The sequence below is a fragment of the Cyrtonyx montezumae genome, unplaced genomic scaffold (assembly GCF_038088225.1).
Source record: "Cyrtonyx montezumae isolate F1298 unplaced genomic scaffold, pur_monq_1.0 scaffold_163, whole genome shotgun sequence".
Lineage (NCBI taxonomy): Eukaryota > Metazoa > Chordata > Aves > Galliformes > Odontophoridae > Cyrtonyx > Cyrtonyx montezumae.
In genome coordinates, this window is record NW_027071896.1 from 23197 (window position 1) to 45266 (window position 22070).

The window sequence follows — 22070 nt, forward strand, 5'->3', positions numbered from 1 at the left end:
ACCCCACACCCACCCCACACTGTGCCCCACACTGTGCCCCACACCCTCCACAATCCCACCCCACTCTGTGCCCCACAGGCACCGCATGTGTGGGGCGACGACGCTGTGGAACCCGGGCTGTGACCACGCCCCACCCCACACTGTGCCCCACATCCACCCCACATCCACCCCACATCCACCCCACTCCCACCCCACACTGTGCCCCACACCCACCCCACACTGTGCCCCACTCTGTGCCCCACATTGCCCCACAGGCACTGCATGTGTGGGGCGACGACGCTGTGGAACCCGGGCTGTGACCACGCCCCACCCCACACTGTGCCCCACTCCCACCCCACACCCACCCCACACTATGCCCCACACTGTGCCCCACACTCACCCCACACTGTGCCCCACTCTGTGCCCCACATTGCCCCACAGGCACCGCATGTGTGGGGCGACGACGCTGTGGAACCCGGGCTGTGACCACGCCCCACCCCACACTGTGCCCCACATCCACCCCACATCCACCCCACACTGTGCCCCACATCCACCCCACACTGTGCCCCACAGGCACCGCATGTGTGGGGCGACGACGCTGTGGAACCCGGGCTGTGACCACGCCCCACCCCACACTGTGCCCCACATCCACCCCACATCCACCCCACTCCCACCCCACATCCACCCCACTCCCACCCCACACTGTGCCCCACATCCACCCCACATCCACCCCACTCCCACCCCACATCCACCCCACTCCCACCCCACACTGTGCCCCACACCCACCCCACATCCACCCCACACTGTGCCCCACATTGCCCCACAGGCACCGCATGTGTGGGGCGACGACGCTGTGGAACCCGGGCTGTGACCACGCGGGCATTGCGACGCAGGCGGTGGTGGAGCGGCGGCTGCAGAGGGAGCGCGGAATCGGGCGGCTGCAAATGGGGCGCGAGCGGTTCCTGCAGGAGGTGTGGCGCTGGAAGGAGGAGTGAGTGCCCCATAGATCCTCACAGTGCCCCATAGAGACCCCACAGTGCCCCATAGAGACCCCACAGTGCCCCACAGAGCGGTTCCTGCAGGAGGTGTGGCGCTGGAAGGAGGAGTGAGTGCCCCATAGATCCTCACAGTGCCCCACTGCGCCCCATAGATCCCCACAGAGCCCCATAGAGACCCCACAGTGCCCCATAGAGACCCCACAGTGCCCCATAGAGACCCCATAGATCCCCACAGTGCCCCACAGAGCGGTTCCTGCAGGAGGTGTGGCGCTGGAAGGAGGAGTGAGTGCCCCATAGATGGACATTGTGCCCCATAGATGGACACTGTGCCCCATAGAGACCCCATAGATCCCCACAGTGCCCCATAGAGACCCCACAGTGCCCCATAGAGACCCCACAGTGCCCCACAGAGCGGTTCCTGCAGGAGGTGTGGCGCTGGAAGGAGGAGTGAGTGCCCCATAGATCCTCACAGTGCCCCATAGAGACCCCACAGTGCCCCATAGAGACCCCACAGTGCCCCATAGAGACCCCACAGTGCCCCACAGAGACCCCACAGTGCCCCACAGAGCGGTTCCTGCAGGAGGTGTGGCGCTGGAAGGAGGAGTGAGTGCCCCATAGATGGACATTGTGCCCCATAGATGGACACTGTGCCCCATAGAGACCCCATAGATATCCTCCAGTGCCCCATAGAGACCCCACAGTGCCCCACAGAGCGGTTCCTGCAGGAGGTGTGGTGCTGGAAGGAGGAGTGAGTGCCCCATAGATGCCCCATAGAAGGACACTGCGCCCCATAGACACCCCATAGAGACCCCACAGTGCCCCATAGATACCCCATAGTGCCCTATAGCCACCGCACAGCGCCCCATAGACACACACAGTGCCCCATAGAAACCCCATAGTGCCCTATAGCCACCCCACAGCGCCCCATAGACACACACAGTGCCCCATAGATACCCTATAGCATCCTATAGAAACCCCATAGTGCCCCACAGTGCCCCATAGACACACACAGTGCCCCATAGACACACACAGTGCCCCATAGACACCCCATAGCACCCTATAGCCACCGCACAGTGCCCCATAGACACCCCATAGCACCCAATAAAAACCCCACAGCGCCCTATAGACACACACAGTGCCCCATAGACACCCCATAGTGCCCTATAGCCACCCCCAGTGCCCCATAGACACACACAGTGCCCCGTGGGCGCCCCACAGCAGCCCCCCCAGCTGCCCCACATCTCCCCACAGGAAGGGCGACCGCATCTACCAACAGCTGCGCCGCCTCGGGGCCTCCATGGACTGGGACCGCGCCTGCTTCACCATGGACCCCGTATGTGGGGCGCTATGGGGTGATATGGGGCGCTATGGGGTGGTATGGGGCGATATGGGGTGGTATGGGGCGTTATGGGGCAGTATGGGGCAGCTATGGGGCGGTAATGGGGCAGCAGTGGGGTAGTATGGGGCAGCTATGGGGCGGTATGGGGCAGCTATGGGGCCTCCATGGACTGGGACCGCGCCTGCTTCACCATGGACCCCGTATGTGGGGCGCTATGGGGTGATACTATGGGGTGGTATGGGGCGATATGGGGTGGTATGGGGTGGTATGGGGCAGTTATGGGGCGGTATGGGGCAGCTATGGGGCCTCCATGGACTGGGACCGCGCCTGCTTCACCATGGACCCCGTATGTGGGGCGCTATGGGGTGATATGGGGCAGTTATGGGGTGGTATGGGGTGGTATGGGGCGGTATGGGGCAGTTATGGGGTGGTATGGGGCAGTTATGGGGCGGTATGGGGCAGCAGTGGGGTGGTATGGGGCAGCTATGGGGCGGTATGGGGCAGCTATGGGGCCTCCATGGACTGGGACCATGCCTGCTTCACCATGGACCCTGTATGTGGGGCGCTATGGGGTGATATGGGGCGGTATGGGGCAGTTATGGGGTGGTATGGGGCAGCTATGGGGCGGTATGGGGCAGCAGTGGGGTAGTATGGGGCAGCTATGGGGCGGTATGGGCAGCTATGGGGCCTCCATGGACTGGGACCGCGCCTGCTTCACCATGGACCCCGTATGTGGGGCGCTATGGGGTGATATGGGGCGCTATGGGGTGGTATGGGGCAGTTATGGGGCGGTATGGGGCAGCTATGGGGCCTCCATGGACTGGGACCGCGCCTGCTTCACCATGGACCCCGTATGTGGGGCGCTATGGGGTGATATGGGGCGCTATGGGGTGGTATGGGGTGATATGGGGTGGTATGGGGTGGTATGGGGCAGTTATGGGGCGGTATGGGGCAGCTATGGGGCCTCCATGGACTGGGACCACGCCTGCTTCACCATGGACCCCGTATGTGGGGCGCTATGGGGTGATATGGGGCGATATGGGGTGGTATGGGGCAGTTATGGGGCGGTATGGGGCAGCTATGGGGCCTCCATGGACTGGGACCGCGCCTGCTTCACCATGGACCCCGTATGTGGGGCGCTATGGGGCGGTATGGGGCGGTATGGGGCAGTTATGGGGTGGTATGGGGCGGTATGGGGCAGCTATGGGGTGGTATGGGGCAGCTATGGGGCAGCTGTGGGGCAACTATAGGGCAGCTTATGGGGCATCTATAGGGCAGCTATGGGGCGGTATGGGGCAGCAGTGGGGTAGTATGGGGCAGCTATGGGGCGGTATGGGGCAGCTATGGGGCCTCCATGGACTGGGACCGCGCCTGCTTCACCATGGACCCCGTATGTGGGGCGCTATGGGGTGATACTATGGGGTGGTATGGGGCGATATGGGGTGGTATGGGGTGGTATGGGGCAGTTATGGGGCGGTATGGGGCAGCTATGGGGCCTCCATGGACTGGGACCGCGCCTGCTTCACCATGGACCCCGTATGTGGGGCGCTATGGGGTGATATGGGGCAGTTATGGGGTGGTATGGGGTGGTATGGGGCGGTATGGGGCAGTTATGGGGTGGTATGGGGCAGTTATGGGGCGGTATGGGGCAGCAGTGGGGTGGTATGGGGCAGCTATGGGGCGGTATGGGGCAGCTATGGGGCCTCCATGGACTGGGACCATGCCTGCTTCACCATGGACCCTGTATGTGGGGCGCTATGGGGTGATATGGGGCGCTATGGGGTGGTATGGGGCAGTTATGGGGCGGTATGGGGCAGCTATGGGGCCTCCATGGACTGGGACCGCGCCTGCTTCACCATGGACCCCGTATGTGGGGCGCTATGGGGTGATATGGGGCGGTATGGGGCAGTTATGGGGTGATATGGGGTGGTATGGGGTGGTATGGGGCAGCAGTGGGGTAGTATGGGGCAGCTATGGGGCGGTATGGGGCAGCTATTGGGGCCTCCATGGACTGGGACCGCGCCTGCTTCACCATGGACCCCGTATGTGGGGCGCTATGGGGTGATATGGGGCGCTATGGGGTGGTATGGGGCAGTTATGGGGCGGTATGGGGCAGCTATGGGGCCTCCATGGACTGGGGACCGCGCCTGCTTCACCATGGACCCCGTATGTGGGGCGCTATGGGGTGATATGGGGCGCTATGGGGTGGTATGGGGTGATATGGGGTGGTATGGGGTGGTATGGGGCAGTTATGGGGCGGTATGGGGCAGCTATGGGGCCTCCATGGTCTGGGACCACGCCTGCTTCACCATGGACCCCGTATGTGGGGCGCTATGGGGTGATATGGGGCGCTATGGGGTGGTATGGGGCGATATGGGGTGGTATGGGGTGGTATGGGGCAGTTATGGGGCGGTATGGGGCAGCTATGGGGCCTCCATGGACTGGGAACGCGCCTGCTTCACCATGGACCCCGTATGTGGGGCGCTATGGGGTGATATGGGGCGCTATGGGGTGATATGGGGCGCTATGGGGTGGTATGGGGCGATATGGGGTGGTATGGGGCAGTTATGGGGCGGTATGGGGCAGCTATGGGGCCTCCATGGACTGGGACCGCGCCTGCTTCACCATGGACCCCGTATGTGGGGGCGCTATGGGGTGATATGGGGCGCTATGGGGTGGTATGGGGTGATATGGGGTGGTATGGGGTGGTATGGGGCAGTTATGGGGCGGTATGGGGCAGCTATGGGGCCTCCATGGACTGGGACCACGCCTGCTTCACCATGGACCCCGTATGTGGGGCGCTATGGGGCGGTATGGGGCAGCTGTGGTGTGTTATGGGGTGGTATGGGGCAGCTATGGGGTGGTATGGGGCAGCTATGGGGCAGCTGTGGGGCAACTATAGGGCAGCTATGGGGCATCTATAGGGCAGCTATGGGGCAGCGCTATGGGGCAGCACTACAGGACAGCCCTATAGGGCAGCTATAGGGAAGCTATGGGGCAGCCATGTGGCTCTGTGGGGCAGCTATGGGGCAGCTATGGGGCAGATGTGAGGCAGCTGTGGGGCAGCTATGGGGCAGCTGTGGGGCAGCTGTGGGGCTGAGTGTGTGTGTGCCCCACAGAAGATGTGCCGTGCGGTGACGGAGGCGTTCGTGCGGCTGCACGATATGGGGCAGCTATGGGGCAGCTATGGGGCAGCTGTGGGGCAGCTGTGGGGCAGCTATGGGGCAGCTATGGGGCAGCTGTGGGGCAGCTATGGGGCAGCTATGGGGCAGCTGTGGGGCAGCTGTGGGGCAGCTATGGGGCAGCTATGGGGCAGCTATGGGGCAGCTATGGGGCAGCTGTGGGGCAGCTGTGGGGCAGCTATGGGGCAGCTGTGGGGCAGCTATGGGGCAGCTGTGGGGCAGCTGTGGGGCAGCTGTGGGGCAGCTGTGGGGCAGCTATGGGGCAGCTATGGGGCAGGCCTTACCCCGTACTCGGGTTTGAAGAAGCCCTGTTTCTCCCACCAGCTGTACCACACCACAGCTATGGGCAGCTATGGGGCAGCTGTGGGGCAGCTATGGGGCAGCTATGGGGCAGCTATGGGGCAGCTGTGGGGCAGCTATGGGGCAGCTATGGGGCAGCTGTGGGGCAGCTATGGGGCAGCTATGGGGCAGCTATGGGGCAGGCCTTACCCCGTACTCGGGTTTGAAGAAGCCCTGTTTCTCCCACCAGCTGTACCACACCACAGCTATGGGCAGCTATGGGGCAGCTATGGGGCAGCTATGGGGCAGCTATGGGGCAGCTATGGGGCAGCTGTGGGGCAGCTATGGGGCAGGCCTTACCCTGTACTCGGGTTTGAAGAAGCCCTGTTTCTCCCACCAGCTGTACCACACCACAGCTATGGGGCAGCTATGGGGCAGCTGTGGGGCAGCTATGGGGCAGCTATGGGGCAGCTATGGGGCAGCTGTGGGGCAGCTGTGGGGCAGCTATGGGGCAGCTATGGGGCAGCTATGGGGCAGCTGTGGGGCAGCTATGGGGCAGCTATGGGGCAGCTATGGGGTAGCTATGGGGCAGCTATGGGGCAGCTGTGGGGCAGCTATGGGGCAGGCCTTACCCCATTCTCGGGTTTGAAGAAGCCCTTTTTCTCCCACCACCAGCTGTACCACACCACAGCTATGGGGCGGCTGTGGGGGCAGCTATGGGGCAGCTATGGGGCAGCCGTGGGCTGAGTGTGTGTGTGCCCCACAGAAAATGTGCCGTGCGGTGACGGAGGCGTTCGTGCGGCTGCACGATATGGGGCAGCTATGGGGCAGCTATGGGGCAGCTGTGGGGCAGCTATGGGGCAGCTATGGGGCAGGCCTTACCCCGTACTCGGGTTTGAAGAAGCCCTGTTTCTCCCACCAGCTGTACCACACCACAGCTATGGGGCGGCTGTGGGGCAGCTGTGGGGCAGCTATGGGGCAGCCGTGGGGCTGAGTGTGTGTGTGCCCCACAGAAAATGTGCCGTGCGGTGACGGAGGCGTTCGTGCGGCTGCACGATATGGGGCAGCTATGGGGCAGCTATGGGGCAGCTGTGGGGCAGCTGTGGGGCAGCTATGGGGCAGCTATGGGGCAGCTGTGGGGCAGCTATGGGGCAGCTATGGGGCAGCTATGGGGCAGGCCTTACCCCGTACTCGGGTTTGAAGAAGCCCTGTTTCTCCCACCAGCTGTACCACACCACAGCTATGGGGCGGCTGTGGGGCAGCCGTGGGGCAGCTATGGGGCAGCTATGGGGCAGCCGTGGGGCTGAGTGTGTGTGTGCCCCACAGAAAATGTGCCGTGCGGTGACGGAGGCGTTCGTGCGGCTGCACGATATGGGGCTGATCGCTGATCTACCGCAGCACGCGGCTCATCAACTGGTCCTGCGCGCTGCGCTCCGCCATCTCCGACATCGAGGTGAGGGGGGGCGGGCTGTGGGGCGGGCTGTGGGGCGGGCTGTGGGGTGAGGGTGTGGGGCAGGGAGGGCGTGGGGGGGGAAATGGGGCGGGGGGGGATGGGAAGTGGGGTGGGGTGTGGGGCAGGGTGTGGGGGGGATATGGGACGCGGGGTATATGGGGATATGGGATGAGGTGTGGGGTGGGGTGTGGGGTGAGGGTGTGGGGCAGGGAGGGGGTGGGGGGGGAAATGGGGCGGGGGGGGGATGGGAAGTGGGGCGAGGTGTGGGGCAGGGTGTGGGGGGGGATATGGGGCGGGGGGGATATGGGACGGGGTGTGGGGTGGGGTGTGGGGCGGGGTGTGGGGCAGGGAGGGGGTGGGGGGGGAATGGGGTGGGGGGGGGATATGGGATGGGGTGGGGGATGGGAAGTGGGGCAGGGTGTGGGGCAGGGTGTGGGGGGGGATATGGGACGGGTTGTGGGGTGGGATGTGGGGTGAGTTTTGGAGCGGGGGATGGGAAGTGGGGCGGGGTGTGGGGCAGGGTGTGGGGGGGGATATGGGGCAGGGGGGATATGGGACGGGGTGTGGGGCGGGGGAGAATGGGGCAGGGGGGGATATGGGGTGGGGTGTGGGGTGGGGGATGGGAAGTGGGGCGGGGTGTGGGGTGAGGGTGTGGGGCAGGGAGGGGGTGGGGGGGAATGGGGCGAGGGGGGATATGGGATGGGGTGGGGGATGGGAAGTGGGGCGGGGTGTGGGGCAGGGTGTGGGGGGGGATATGGGGTGGGGGGGATATGGGACGGGGTATGGGGTGCGGTGTGGGGTGAGGGTGTGGGGCAGGGAGGGGGTGGGGGGGGATATGGGGCAGGGGGGATATGGGACAGGGTGTGGGGTGGGATGTGGGGTGAGTTTTGGAGCGGGGGATGGGAAGTGAGGCGAGGTGTGGGGAAGGGTGGGGGTGGGGGGGGAAATGGGGGAGGATGTGGGGCTGGGTGGGGGGGAATGGGGCAAGGGGGGATATGGGGTGGGGTGTGGGGTGGGGGATGGGAAGTGGGGCGGGGTGTGGGAAGGGGTGTGGGGTGAGGGTGTGGGGCAGGGAGGGGGTGGGGGGGAATGGGGCGAGGGGGGATATGGGATGGGGTGGGGGATGGAAGTGGGGCGGGGTGTGGGGCAGGGTGGGGTGGGGCTCTCTATGGGGGCTCTATGGGGCACAGTGCTCTCTATGGGGCGCAGTGCTCTCTATAGGGTCTCTATGGGGCTCTGTGGGGCTCTATGGGGCGCGTGGCGTCGCTATGGGGCACAGTGCTCTCTATGGGGGCTCTGTGGGGCTCTGTGGGGCGCAGTGCTCTCTATGGGGTCTCTGTAGGGCTCTATGGGGCACAGTGCTCTCTATGGGGCGCAGTGCTCTCTATAGGGTCTCTGTGGGGCTCTATGGGGCGCATGGCGTTGCTATGGGGCGCATGGCATCACTATGGGGCGCAGTGCTCTCTATAGGGTCTCTGTGGGGCTCTATGGGGCGCATGGCGTTGCTATGGGGCGCATGGCATCACTATGGGGCACAGTGCTCTCTATAGGGTCTCTGTGGAGCTCTATGGGGCACAGTGCTCTCTATAGGGTCTCTGTGGGGCTCTGTGGGGCACAGTGCTCTCTATGGGGCGCAGTGCTCTCTATAGGGTCTCTGTGGGGCTCTATGGGGCGCAGTGCTCTCTATGGGGTCTCTGTGGAGCTCTATGGGGCACAGTGCTCTCTATAGGGTCTCTGTGGGGCTCTGTGGGGCACAGTGCTCTCTATGGGGCGCAGTGCTCTCTATAGGGTCTCTGTGGGGCTCTATGGGGCGCAGTGCTCTCTATGGGGTCTCTGTGGAGCTCTATGGGGCACAGTGCTCTCTATAGGGTCTCTGTGGGGCTCTTTGGGGCACAGTGCTCTCTATGGGGCGCAGTGCTCTCTATAGGGTCTCTGTGGGGCTCTATGGGGCGCAGTGCTCTCTATGGGGTCTCTGTGGAGCTCTATGGGGCGCAGTGCTCTCTATAGGGTCTCTGTGGGGCTCTGTGGGGCACAGTGCTCTCTATGGGGCGCAGTGCTCTCTATAGGGTCTCTGTGGGGCTCTATGGGGCGCAGTGCTCTCTATGGGGTCTCTGTGGGGCTCTATGGGGCACAGTGCTCTCTATAGGGTCTCTGTGGGGCTCTGTGGGGCACAGTGCTCTCTATAGGGTCTCTGTGGGGCTCTGTGGGGCACAGTGCTCTCTATGGGGCGCAGTGCTCTCTATAGGGTCTCTGTGGGGCTCTATGGGGCACAGTGCTCTCTATAGGGTCTCTGTGGGGCTCTGTGGGGCACAGTGCTCTCTATGGGGCGCAGTGCTCTCTATAGGGTCTCTGTGGGGCTCTATGGGGCGCAGTGCTCTCTATGAGGTCTCTGTGGGGCTCTATGGGGCGCAGTGCTCTCTATGGGGTCTCTGTGGGTCCCCATGGGGTCTCTGTGGGGCTCTGTGGGGCACACGGCGTCGCTATGGGGCGCACGGCGTCGCTATGGGGCACGTGTGGGTCCGGCAGGTGGAGAAGCGCGAGCTGCGGGGCCGGACGCTGCTGAAGGTTCCGGGCTACGATGCGCCGGTGGAGTTCGGGGTCCTCGTGGCCTTCGCGTATCCCCTCGAGGGATCCGGTGAGCTGTGGGGCACGTGTGGGGCAGGGGAGGGGGGGTGGTGTGGGGTGGGGGAGGGGGGGGTGGTGTGGGGTGGTGTGGGGCGGGGGGTGTGGTGTGGAGTGGTGTGGGGCGGGGGGTGTGGTGTGGGGTGGTGTGGGGCGGGGATGGGGGTGTGGTGTGGGGTGGGGGCGGGGGGTGCTATGGGGTGGTGTGGGGCGGGGATGGGGGGGTGGTGTGGGGCGGGGGCGGGGGGTGCTTTGGGGTGGTGTGGGGCGGGGAGTGGGGGGTGCTATGGGGTGGTGTGGGGCGGGGGCGGGGGGTGGTGTGGGGTGGTGTGGGGCGGGGGCGGGGGGTGGTGTGGGGTGGTGTGGGGCGGGGGTGGGGGGTGGTGTGGGGATGTGTGGGGCGGGGACGAGGGGGTGGTGTGGGGCAGGGGAGGGGGGGGTGCTATGGGGTGGTGTGGGGCGGGGAGTGGGGGGTGCTATGGGGTGGTGTGGGGCGGGGAGTGGGGGGTGGTGTGGGGTGGTGTGGGGCGGGGATGGGGGGGTGGTGTGGGGTGTTGTGGGGCGGGGATGGGGGGGTGGTGTGGGGTGGTGTGGGGCGGGGATGGGGGGGTGGTGTGGGGTGGTGTGGGGCGGGGGCGGGGGGTGGTGTGGGGTGGTGTGGGGCGGGGACGGGGGGGTGGTGTAGGGCAGGGGAGGGGGGGGTGCTATGGGGTGGTGTGGGGCGGGGACGGGGGGTGGTGTGGGGTGGTGTGGGGTGGGGGCGGGGGCTGCTATGGGGTGTGGGGCTGGAGGTGGGATGTGGAGTCTCTATGGGTCCCTGTGGGTCCCTGTGGGTTCCTATGGGTCTCTGTGGGTCTCTATGGGTCCCTGTGGGTCTCTATGGGTCCCTATGGGTCTCTGTGGGTCCCTATGGGTCCCTGTGGGTCACTATGGGTCGCTGTGGGTCTGTGTGGATCCCTATGGGTCTCTATGGGTCTGTGTGGGTCCCTATGGGTCCCTATGGGTCTGTGTGTGTCCCTATGGGTCGCTGTGGGTCTGTGTGGGTCCCTATGGGTCCCTATGGGTCTGTGTGGGTCTCTATGGGTCCCTATGGGTCTGTGTGTGTCCCTATGGGTCCCTATGGGTCGCTGTGGGTCTGTGTGGGTCGCTGTGGGTCGCTGTGGGTCGCTGTGGGTCAGTGTGTCCCTGTGGCCGCAGGGTGTGGCAGCTTGGAGGTGGTGGTGGGTCTGTGTGGGTCCCTATGGGTCTCTATGGGTCCCTGTGGGTCTCTATGGGTCTCTATGGGTCCCTATGGGTCGCTGTGGGTCTGTGTGGGTCTGTGTGGGTCGCTGTGGGTCTGTGTGGGTCGCTGTGGGTCGCTGTGGGTCAGTGTGTCCCTGTGGCCGCAGGGTGTGTCAGCTCGGAGGTGGTGGTGGGTCTGTGTGGGTCCCTATGGGTCTGTGTGGGTCCCTATGGGTCTCTATGGGTCTGTGTGGGTCCCTATGGGTCGCTGTGGGTCTGTGTGGGTCGCTGTGGGTCTGTGTGGGTCGCTGTGGGTCGCTGTGGGTCAGTGTGTCCCTGTGGCCGCAGGGTGTGAGCTCGGAGGTGGTGGTGGGTCTGTGTGGGTCCCTATGGGTCCCTATGGGTCGCTGTGGGTCTGTGTGGGTCGCTGTGGGTCTGTGTGGGTCCCTATGGGTCCCTATGGGTCGCTGTGGGTCTGTGTGGGTCGCTGTGGGTCGCTGTGGGTCAGTGTGTCCCTGTGGCCGCAGGGTGTGGCAGCTCGGAGGTGGTGGTGGGTCTGTGTGGGTCCCTATGGGTCTGTGTGGGTCTGTGTGGGTCCCTATGGGTCTGTGTGGGTCGCTGTGGGTCGCTGTGGGTCGCTGTGGGTCAGTGTGTCCCTGTGGCCGCAGGGTGTGGCAGCTTGGAGGTGGTGGTGGGTCTGTGTGGGTCCCTATGGGTCCCTATGGGTCTGTGTGGGTCCCTGTGGATCCCTGTGGGTCCCTATGGGTCGCTGTGGGTCTGTGTGGGTCGCTGTGGGTCGCTGTGGGTCAGTGTGTCCCTGTGGCCGCAGGGTGTGTCAGCTCGGAGGTGGTGGTGGGTCTTATGGGTCCCTATGGGTCTGTGTGGGTCTGTGTGGGTCCCTATGGGTCCCTGTGGGTCCCTATGGGTCTGTGTGGGTCTGTGTGGGTCGCTGTGGGTCGCTGTGGGTCAGGGTGTCCCTGTGGCCGCAGGGTGTGTCAGCTCGGAGGTGGTGGTGGGTCTGTGTGGGTCCCTATGGGTCTGTGTGGGTCTGTGTGGGTCCCTATGGGTCCCTGTGGGTCCCTATGGGTCTGTGTGGGTCGCTGTGGGTCGCTGTGGGTCGCTGTGGGTCAGGGTGTCCCTGTGGCCGCAGGGTGTGTCAGCTCGGAGGTGGTGGTGGGTCTGTGTGGGTCCCTATGGGTCCCTGTGGGTCCCTATGGGTCTGTGTGGGTCTGTGTGGGTCGCTGTGGGTCGCTGTGGGTCAGTGTGTCCCTGTGGCCGCAGGGTGTGTCAGCTCGGAGGTGGTGGTGGCGACGACGCGCCCCGAGACGCTGTTGGGCGATGCGGCCGTGGCCGTGCACCCCGACGACGCCCGCTACCAGGTGCCGGGGGCGGGACTTCCTTTCGGGGGGCGGGACTTCCTTTCGGGGGGTGGGACTTCCTTTTGGGGGTGGGACTTCCTTTTGGGGGTGGGACTTCCTTTTGGGGGTGGGACTTCCTTTCGGGGGGCAGGGCTTCCTTTCGGTTAGGGGCGGGGCTCCGCTTCGGAGGGGCGGGGCTTCATTTCAGCAGGGTGGGGCTTCCTGTCGGGGGGTGGGACTTCCGGTCGGGGGGCGGGGCTTCCTTTCTGGGGGCGAGGCCTCATTTCAGGGGGGTGGGGCTTCATTTCAGGGGCGGGACTTTCGGTTAGGGGCGGGGCTTCTCTTCGGAGGGGCGGGGCTTCATTTCAGAAGGGTGGGGCTTCCTGTCGGGGGGCGGGGCTTCCTTTTGGTGGGGCGGAGCTTCATTTCGGAGGGGGGCGGGCTTCCTGTCAGGGGGCGGGGCTTCCTTTCTCGGGGTGAGGCCTCATTTCAGGGGGATGGGGCTTCATTTGAGGGGCGGGGCTTCCTTTCAGGGAGGGGCGGGGCTTCATTTCAGCAGGGCGGGGCTTCCTGTCGTGGGGTGGGACTTCCAGTCGGGGGGCAGGGCTTCCTTTCGGAGGAGTAAGGCTTCAGTTTGGGGGGCGAGGCCTCATTTCAGGGGGGCGGGGCTTCATTTTAGGGGGCGGGGCTTTATTACGGGGGGCGGGGCTTAATTTTGGAGGGTGGCAGGCTTCCTTTTGGTGTGCGGGTCTTCCTTTAGGGGGAGGAGCTTAATTTGGGGCGGGGCTTCATTTCGGAGGGTGCAGGCTTCCTATCAGGGGGCAGAGCTTCCTTTCTGGGGGCGTGGCCTCATTTCAGAGGGGGTGGGGCTTTATTTTAGGGGCGGGACTTTTTTGGGGGGCGGGGCTTCCTTTCAGCAGGGTGGGGCTTCCTATCGGGGGGTGTGGGGCTTCATTTCGGGGGGTGGGGCTTCCTTTGGGGGCGGGGCTTCCTTCCGGAGGGGTGGGGCTTCATTTCAGGGGCGGGGCTTCTTTTTGAAGGGTGCTAGGCCTCATTTCAGGGGGGCAGGGCTTCATTTCGGGGGGCGGGGCTTCATTTCAGAGGGGACAGGCATCCTGTTGGGGGGCGGGGCTTTATTTCTCAGGGGGCGGGGCTTCATCGGAGGTCGGGTCTTCTTAAGCCTCGACCAATGAGTGACTGAGTTCCCTCTGCCCCCCAGCACCTGATTGGGCGGGGCTTTCTGGTCGGGGGGCGGGGTTTTGTGTACGAAGGGTGGGGCTTCTGAAGCAGGGGCGGGGCTTCCTGATCGCAGAGCGGGGCGGGGTTTTAGTTTCGGGGGGCGGAGCTTCCTCGGTGGGCGGGTCTTCTTAAGCCCCGACCAATCGGTGACGGAGTTCCCTCCCCCCCCAGCACCTGATTGGGCAGCACGTGGTGCACCCGTTCACGGGGCAGAGACTGCCCATCATCGCCGACGAATTCGTCGATCCCCAGTTTGGCACTGGTAAGGGGCGGGGCTTCCAAGGGGGTGTGGCGTCGAGGGGTGGAGCCTGGAGAGGGGGCGGGGCTTGTGTAGGGGCGGGGCTTGGAGGGGGTTATAATTTGGAGGAGGGAGCAGCGATTGAAGGGAGTGGGGACTGGAGAGGGGGCGGGGCTTGAGTTGGGGGTGGGGCGTGGAGGGAGGGGGGCGTGGAGAAGGAGGCGGGGCTTGTGTAGGGGGGTGGGACATGAAGGGGTGTGGGGTGGATAGGGGGCGGAGCTTGAATAGGGGGTGGGGTTTGAAGGGAGTGGGACCTGGAGAGGGGATAGGGGGTGGTGCTTGAAGAGGTGTGGCCTGGATAGGGGGCGTGGCTTGAATAGGGGGTGGGGCTTGAAGGTAGTGGGAACTGGAGAGGGATAGGGGGTGGTGCTTGAAGAGGTGTGGCCTGGATAGGGGGCGTGGCTTGAATAGGGGGTGGGGCTTGAAGGTAGTGGGAACTGGAGAGGGGGCGGGGCTTGAGTAGCAGGTGGGGCTTGGAGGGGGGCCTGGAGAGGGGGCGGGGCTTAAATAGGGGGTGGGGCTTGAAGGGGTGTGGGATGGAGGGGGGCGGGGCTTGAGTAGGGGGTGGTGCTTGAAGGGGTGTGGCCTGGATAGGGGGTGGAGCTTGAGTAGGGGGTGGGGCTTGAAGAGAGGGGCCTGGCGAGGGGGCGGGGCTTGAGTAGGGGGTGGGGCTTGAAGGGGTGTGGCCTGTGTAGGGGGCGGAGCTTGAGTAGGGGGTGGGGCTTGAAGAGAGGGGCCTGGCGAGGGGGCGGGGCTTGAGTAGGGGTGGGGCTTGAAGGGGTGTGGCCTGTGTAGGGGGCGGAGCTTGAACAGGGGGTGGGGCTTGAAGGGAGTGGGGCCTGGAGAGGGGGCGGGGCTTGAATAGGGAGTGGGGCTTGAAGGGAATGGGGCCTGGATAGGGGGCGGGGCTTAAATAGGGGGTGGTGCTTAAAGGGGTGTATCCTGTATAGTGGGCGGGGCTTGTGTGGAAGGGTGGGGCACGAAGGGGTGTGGGATGGATAGGGGCCGGAGCTTGAATAGGGGGTGGGGCTTGAAGGTAGTGGGGCCTGGAGGGGCGGGGCTTGGAGAGGGAGCTTGGAGAAGGGGGCGTGGCTTAAAAAGGGGTGGAGCCTGGGCAGGGGGCATTGCTATGGGGCATTGCTATGGGGCAGAGGCTGAGTGTCGCCCTGCCCCCCAGGTGCGGTGAAGGTGACCCCCGCCCACGACGCCACGGATTTCGATGTGGGGCAGCGGCACCAGCTGCCGTGGGTCAGCATCATCGGGGAGGACGGGCGCCTCGAGAACGTGCCCCCCCCCTTCGAGGTGAGATGGGGGGCGCTATGGGGCGCTATGGGGTGCTATGGGGCACTGTGGGGTGCTATAGGGCGCTGTGGGGTCCTATGGGGTGCTATGGGGCACTGTGGGGTGCTATGGGGCGCTGTGGGGTGCTGTCGGGCGCTATGGGGTCCTATGGGGTGCTATGGGATTCTATGGGGCGCTGTGGGGCACTGTGGGGCACTATGGGGCGCTATGGGGTGCAGTGGGGCGCTGTGCATCTCTATAGGGTGCTGGGGGTCTCTGTGGTCTCTATGGGTCTCTGTGGGTCCCTGTGGGTCCCTGTGGGTCGCTGTGGGTCGCTGTGGGTCGCTGTGGGTCAGATGGTGCCCCTGTGCCCCACAGGGGATGCGTCGCTTTGAGGCGCGTGGGTCTCTGTGGGTCCCTATGCGTCCCTATGGGTCTCTATGGGTCCCTATGGGTCCCTATGGGTCTCTGTGGGTCTCTGTGGGTCCCTGTGGGTCTCTATGGGTCCCTATGGGTCTCTATGGGTCCCTATGGGTCCCTATGGGTCTCTATGGGTCCCTGTGGGTCTGTGTGGGTCGCTGTGGGTCAGGCGGTGCCCCCGTGCCCCACAGGGGATGAGTCGCTTTGAGGCGTGTGGGTCTCTATGGGTCCCTATGGGTCTCTGTGGGTCCCTATGGGTCTCTATGGGTCCCTATGGGTCTCTATGGGTCTCTGTGGGTCTCTATGGGACTCTGTGGGTCTCTATGGGTCTCTATGGGTCCCTATGGTCTCTATGGGTCTCTGTGGGTCCCTGTGGGTCTCTATGGGTCTCTATGGGTCCCTGTGGGTCTCTATGGTCTCTATGGGTCCCTATGGGTCTCTATGGGTCCCTATGGGTCCCTATGGGTCTCTATGGGTCCCTGTGGGTCTGTGTGGGTCGCTGTGGGTCAGACGGTGCCCCCGTGCCCCACAGGGGATGCGTCGCTTTGAGGCACGTGGGTCTCTATGGGTCTCTATGGGTCTCTATGGATCCCTACGGGTCCCTATGGGTCTCTGTGGGTCTCTGTGGGTCCCTATGGGTCTGTGTGGGTCGCTGTGGGTCAGGCGGTGCCCCCGTGCCCCACAGGGGATGCGTCGCTTTGAGGCGCGTGGGTCTCTATGGGTCTCTATGGGTCTCTGTGGGTCTCTATGAGTCTCTATTGGTCCCTATGGTCTCTATGGGTCTCTGTGGGTCCCTATGGGTCTCTATGGGTCCCTATGGGTCTCTATGGGTCTCTGTGGGTCCCTATGGGTCTCTATGGGTCCCTATGGGTCTCTATGGGTCTCTGTGGGTCCCTGTGGGTCTCTATGGGTCCCTATGGGTCTCTATGGGTCTCTATGGGTCCCTATGGGTCTCTATGGGTCTCTATGGGTCCCTATGGGTCTCTATGTGTCCCTGTGGGTCTGTGTTGGTCGCTGTGGGTCAGACGGTGCCCCCGTGCCCCACAGGGGATGCGTCGCTTTGAGGCGCGTGGGGCGGTGGTGGCGGCGCTGCAGCGGTTGGGGCTGTTCCGGGGGGAGAGCGAAAACCCCATGGTCGTCCCCATATGCAGGTAACGGGATGTGGGGCGGGGCTGTGGGATGTGGGGCGGGGTGGGGTGAGATGTGGGGTGGGAGAGGTTGGGGTGTGGGGTGGGGGGTGTGGGGTGGGATGTGGGGCGGGGACAGAGGAATGGGGAACCCTATGGATCCCTATGGGTCCCAATGGATCCTATGGGTCCCAGCAGATCCTATTGGTCCCAATGTATCCCTATGGTTCCCAGCGGATCCTATGGGTCCCAGCGGATCCCTATGGGTCCCAGCAGATCCTATGGGTCCCAGTGGATCCTATGGGTCCTAATGTATCCTATGGGTCCCAGCGGATCCCTATGGGTCCTAATGTATCCCTATGGGTCCCAGCTGATCCTATGGGTCCCAGCGGATCCTGTGGGTCCCAGTGGATCCTATGGGTCCCAGCGGATCCTGTGGGTCCCCATGGATCCTGTGGGTCCCCATGGATCCTGTGGGTCCCAGCGGATCCTATGGGTCCCAGCGGATCCTGTGGGTCCCCATGGATCCTGTGGGTCCCCATGGATCCTGTGGGTCCCAGCGGATCCCTATAGGTCCCAATGCATCCTATGGGTCCCAGTGGATCCTATGGGTCCCAGGGGATCCTGTGGGTCCCAGCGGATCCTGTGGGTCCCAGTGTATCCTATGGGTCCCAGCGGATCCCTATGGGTCCCAGTGGATCCTGTGGGTCCCAGCGGATCCTGTGGGTCCCAGTGGATCCTATGGGTCCCCGCGGATCCTGTGGGTCCCAGCGGATCCCTATGGGTCCCAATGTATCCCTGTGGGTCCCAGTGGATCCCTATTGGTCCCAGCGGATCCCTATAGGTCCCAATGCATCCTATGGGTCCCAGTGGATCCTATGGGTCCCAGCGGATCCTGTGGGTCCCCATGGATCCTGTGGGTCCCAGCGGATCCCTATAGGTCCCAATGCATCCTATGGGTCCCAGTGGATCCTATGGGTCCCAGTGGATCCTGTGGGTCCCAGTGGATCCCTATGGGTCCCAGCGGATCCTGTGGGTCCCAGTGTATCCTATGGGTCCCAGCGGATCCCTATGGGTCCCAGTGGATCCTATGGGTCCCAGCGGATCCTGTGGGTCCCCATGGATCCTGTGGGTCCCAGCGGATCCCTATAGGTCCCAATGCATCCTATGGGTCCCAGTGGATCCCTATGGGTCCCAGCTGATCCTATGGGTCCCAGTGTATCCTACGGGTCCCAGCGGATCCCTATGGGTCCCAGCGGATCCCTATGGGTCCCAGCGGATCCTGTGGGTCCCAGTGGATCCTATGGGTCCCAGCGGATCCTGTGGGTCCCAGCGGATCCCTATGGGTCCCAATGTATCCCTGTGGGTCCCAGTGGATCCCTATGGGTCCCAGCGGATCCCTATAGGTCCCAATGCATCCTATGGGTCCCAGTGGATCCTATGGGTCCCAGGGGATCCTGTGGGTCCCAGCGGATCGTGTGGGTCCCAGCGGATCCTGTGGGTCCCAGCGGATCGTGTGGGTCCCAGCGGATGGCTGTTGCCCCACAGCCGCAGTGGGGACGTGGTGGAGCCGTTGGTGCGGCCGCAGTGGTTCGTGCGCTGCGCGGAGATGGCGCGTGGGGCGAGCGCGGCCGTCCGGAGGGGGGAGCTCCGCATCCGGCCCCCCCAGCACGCCCGCACCTGGTTCACCTGGATGGACAACATACGGTGAGACCCACAGCGCCCCACAGCGCCCCATAGCGCCCCATAGAGTCCACCCATAGCGCCCCATAGCGCCCCATAGAGCCCCATAGAGCCCACCCATAGAGCCCCCCCAGCACGCCCGCACCTGGTTCACCTGGATGGACAACATACGGTGAGACCCACAGCGCCCCACAGCGCCCCACAGCGCCCCATAGAGCCCCATAGGGCCCACCCATAGCGCCCCATAGAGCCCACCCATAGAGCCCCCCCAGCACGCCCGCACCTGGTTCACCTGGATGGACAACATACGGTGAGACCCACAGCGCCCCACAGCGCCCCATAGCGCCCCATAGAGCCCCATAGAGCCCCATAGAGCCCACCCATAGCGCCCCATAGAGCCCACCCATAGCGCCCCATAGCGCCCCATAGAGCCCCATAGAGCCCACCCATAGCGCCCCATAGTGCCCCATAGCGCCCCATAGCGCCCCATAGGGCCCACCCATAGCGCCCCATAGAGCCCACCCATAGAGCCCCCCCAGCACGCCCGCACCTGGTTCACCTGGATGGACAACATACGGTGAGACCCACAGCGCCCCACAGCGCCCCATAGCGCCCCATAGAGCCCCATAGAGCCCCATAGAGCCCACCCATAGCGCCCCATAGCGCCCCATAGAGCCCCATAGAGCCCACCCATAGAGCCCCCCCAGCACGCCCGCACCTGGTTCACCTGGATGGACAACATACGGTGAGACCCACAGCGCCCCACAGCGCCCCACAGCGCCCCATAGAGCCCCATAGAGCCCCATAGAGCCCACCCATAGAGCCCCCCCAGCACGCCCGCACCTGGTTCACCTGGATGGACAACATACGGTGAGCCCCACAGCGCCCCACAGCGCCCCACAGCGCCCCATAGAGCCCCATAGGGCCCCATAGAGCCCACCCATAGCGCCCCATAGCGCCCACCCATAGAGCCCCCCCAGCACGCCCGCACCTGGTTCACCTGGATGGACAACATACGGTGAGACCCACAGCGCCCCACAGCGCCCCATAGCGCCCCATAGCGCCCCATAGAGCCCACCCATAGCGCCCCATAGCGCCCCATAGAGCCCCATAGAGCCCACCCATAGAGCCCCCCCAGCACGCCCGCACCTGGTTCACCTGGATGGACAACATACGGTGAGACCCACAGCGCCCCACAGCGCCCCATAGCGCCCCATAGCGCCCCATAGAGCCCACCCATAGCGCCCCATAGCGCCCCATAGAGCCCCATAGAGCCCACCCATAGAGCCCCCCCAGCACGCCCGCACCTGGTTCACCTGGATGGACAACATACGGTGAGACCCACAGCGCCCCACAGCGCCCCACAGCGCCCCATAGAGCCCCATAGAGCCCCATAGAGCCCACCCATAGCGCCCCATAGCGCCCCATAGAGCCCCATAGAGCCCACCCATAGCGCCCCATAGTGCCCCATAGCGCCCCATAGCGCCCCATAGGGCCCACCCATAGCGCCCCATAGAGCCCACCCATAGAGCCCCCCCAGCACGCCCGCACCTGGTTCACCTGGATGGACAACATACGGTGAGACCCACAGCGCCCCACAGCGCCCCACAGCGCCCCATAGAGCCCCATAGAGCCCCATACAGTCCCATAGAGCCCCATACAGCCCACCCATAGCGCCCCATACAGCCCACCCATAGCGCCCCAAAGAGCCCCATAGTGCCCCATAGATTCCATCCATAGGCTTCCCCCCCTCACCCCTCTCTATGGGGCTGCCCCACACATCCCCCCTTAACCTCATGCTATGGGGCTGCCCCACACATCCCCCCTTAACCTCATGCTATGGGGCTGTCCCACACGTCCCCCACTGACCCCATGCTGTGGGGCTGCCCCACACATCCCCCCTTAACCCCACGCTATGGGTCTGCCCCACACATCCCCCGCTGACCCCACGCTGTGGGGCTGCCCCACACACCCCCCGCTGACCCCACGCTATGGGGCTGCCCCACACATCCTCCGCTGACCCCACGCTATGGGGCTGCCCCACACACCCCCCGCTGACCCCACGCTGTGGGGCTGCCCCACACACCCCCCGCTGACCCCACGCTGTGGGGCTGCCCCACACATCCCCCTTAACCCCACGCTGTGGGGCTGCCCCACACACCCCCCGCTGACCCCACGCTGTGGGGCTGCCCCACACATCCCCCTTAACCCCACGCTGTGGGGCTGCCCCACACATCCCCCCTTAACCCCACGCTGTGGGGCTGCCCCACACATCCCCCGCTGACCCCACGCTGTGGGGCTGCCCCACACATCCCCCGCTGACCCCACGCTGTGGGGCTGTCCCACACACCCCCCGCTGACCCCACGCTGTGGGGCTGCCCCACACACCCCGCAGGGATTGGTGCATTTCGCGTCAGCTGTGGTGGGGGCACCGCATCCCCGCGTACCGCGTCCGAATCTGTGGGGACAGCGGCGCCCGCCCCGAAGGGGTGAGTGTGGGGATGTGTGGGGCGTGGGGTGCCTGTGGGGCGTGGGGTGCCTGTGGGGCTGTGGGGTGGCTGTGGGGTGTGGGGTGGCCATAGGGCTGTGGGGTGGCTGTGGGGTGGTGGGGTAGCCGTGGGGCTGTGGGGTGGCTGTGGGGCCGTGGGGTGGCCATGGGGCAGTGGGGTGGCTGTGGGGCTGTGGGGTGGCTATGGGGCTGTGGGGTGGCCGTAGGGCTGTGGGGTGGCCGTGGGGCGGTGGGGTGGCCATAGGGCTGTGGGGTGGCTGTGGGGCTGTGGGGCTGTGTGGTGGCTATGGGGCTGTGGGGTGGCTGTGGGGTTGCCATAGGGCTGTGGGGTGGCCGTGGGGCGGTGGGGTGGCCATAGGGCTGTGGGGTGCTGTGGGGCCGTGTGTGTCACTTGTGGGTCAGTGTGTGTCACTTATGGGGCGCTGTGGGGCAGTGTGTGTCACTTGTGGGTCAGTGTGTGTCATTTATGGGGCGCTGTGGGGCAGTGTGTGTCACTTACGGGGTGCTGTGGGGCGCTGTGGGTCACTAATGGGGCACTGTGGGGCGCTGTGTGTCACTTATGGGTTGCTGTGGGGTGCTGTGTGTCACTTATGGGTCGCTGTGGGTCAGTGTGTGTCACTTATGGGGCGCTGTGTGTCACGGGGCGCTGTGGGGCGCTGTGGGGCGCTGTGTGTCACTTATGGGTCGCTGTGGGGCGCTGTGGGTCAGTGTGTGTCACTTATGGGTCGCTGTGGGGCGCTGTGGGGCGCTGTGTGTCACTTATGGGTCGCTGTGGGGCGCTGTGGGGCGCTGTGTGTCACTTATGGGTCGCTGTGGGGCGCTGTGTGTCACTTATGGGTCGCTGTGGGGCGCTGTGTGTCACTTATGGGTCGCTGTGGGGCGCTGTGGGGCACTGTGTGTCACTTGTGGGTCAGTGTGTGTCACTTACGGGGCGCTGTGGGGCGCTGTGTGTCACTTATGGGTCGCTGTGGGGCGCTGTGGGGCGCTGTGTGTCACTTATGGGTCGCTGTGGGGCGCTGTGTGTCACTTATGGGTCGCTGTGGGGCGCTGTGGGGCACTGTGTGTCACTTGTGGGTCAGTGT

At 64.9% G+C, this 22070-nt stretch overlaps 1 protein-coding gene across 1 annotated transcript in view; it reads left to right on the forward strand.

Annotated features, from left to right (window-relative positions):
• Positions 1–20968, forward strand: part of LOC136046496 (valine--tRNA ligase-like) — a gene marked incomplete at its 3' end in the record, with an annotated part of 43126 nt that extends 22158 nt beyond the window's left edge. The window contains 11 exon segments of the mRNA XM_065733081.1: positions 806–970; positions 2229–2310; positions 7104–7154; positions 7156–7230; positions 9757–9865; positions 12355–12452; positions 13842–13932; positions 15146–15270; positions 16717–16820; positions 18345–18503; positions 20875–20968. Of these exon segments, the coding sequence (XP_065589153.1) occupies positions 806–970; positions 2229–2310; positions 7104–7154; positions 7156–7230; positions 9757–9865; positions 12355–12452; positions 13842–13932; positions 15146–15270; positions 16717–16820; positions 18345–18503; positions 20875–20968 (1153 nt within the window).
• Between the last annotated feature and the right edge of the window lie 1102 nt (positions 20969–22070).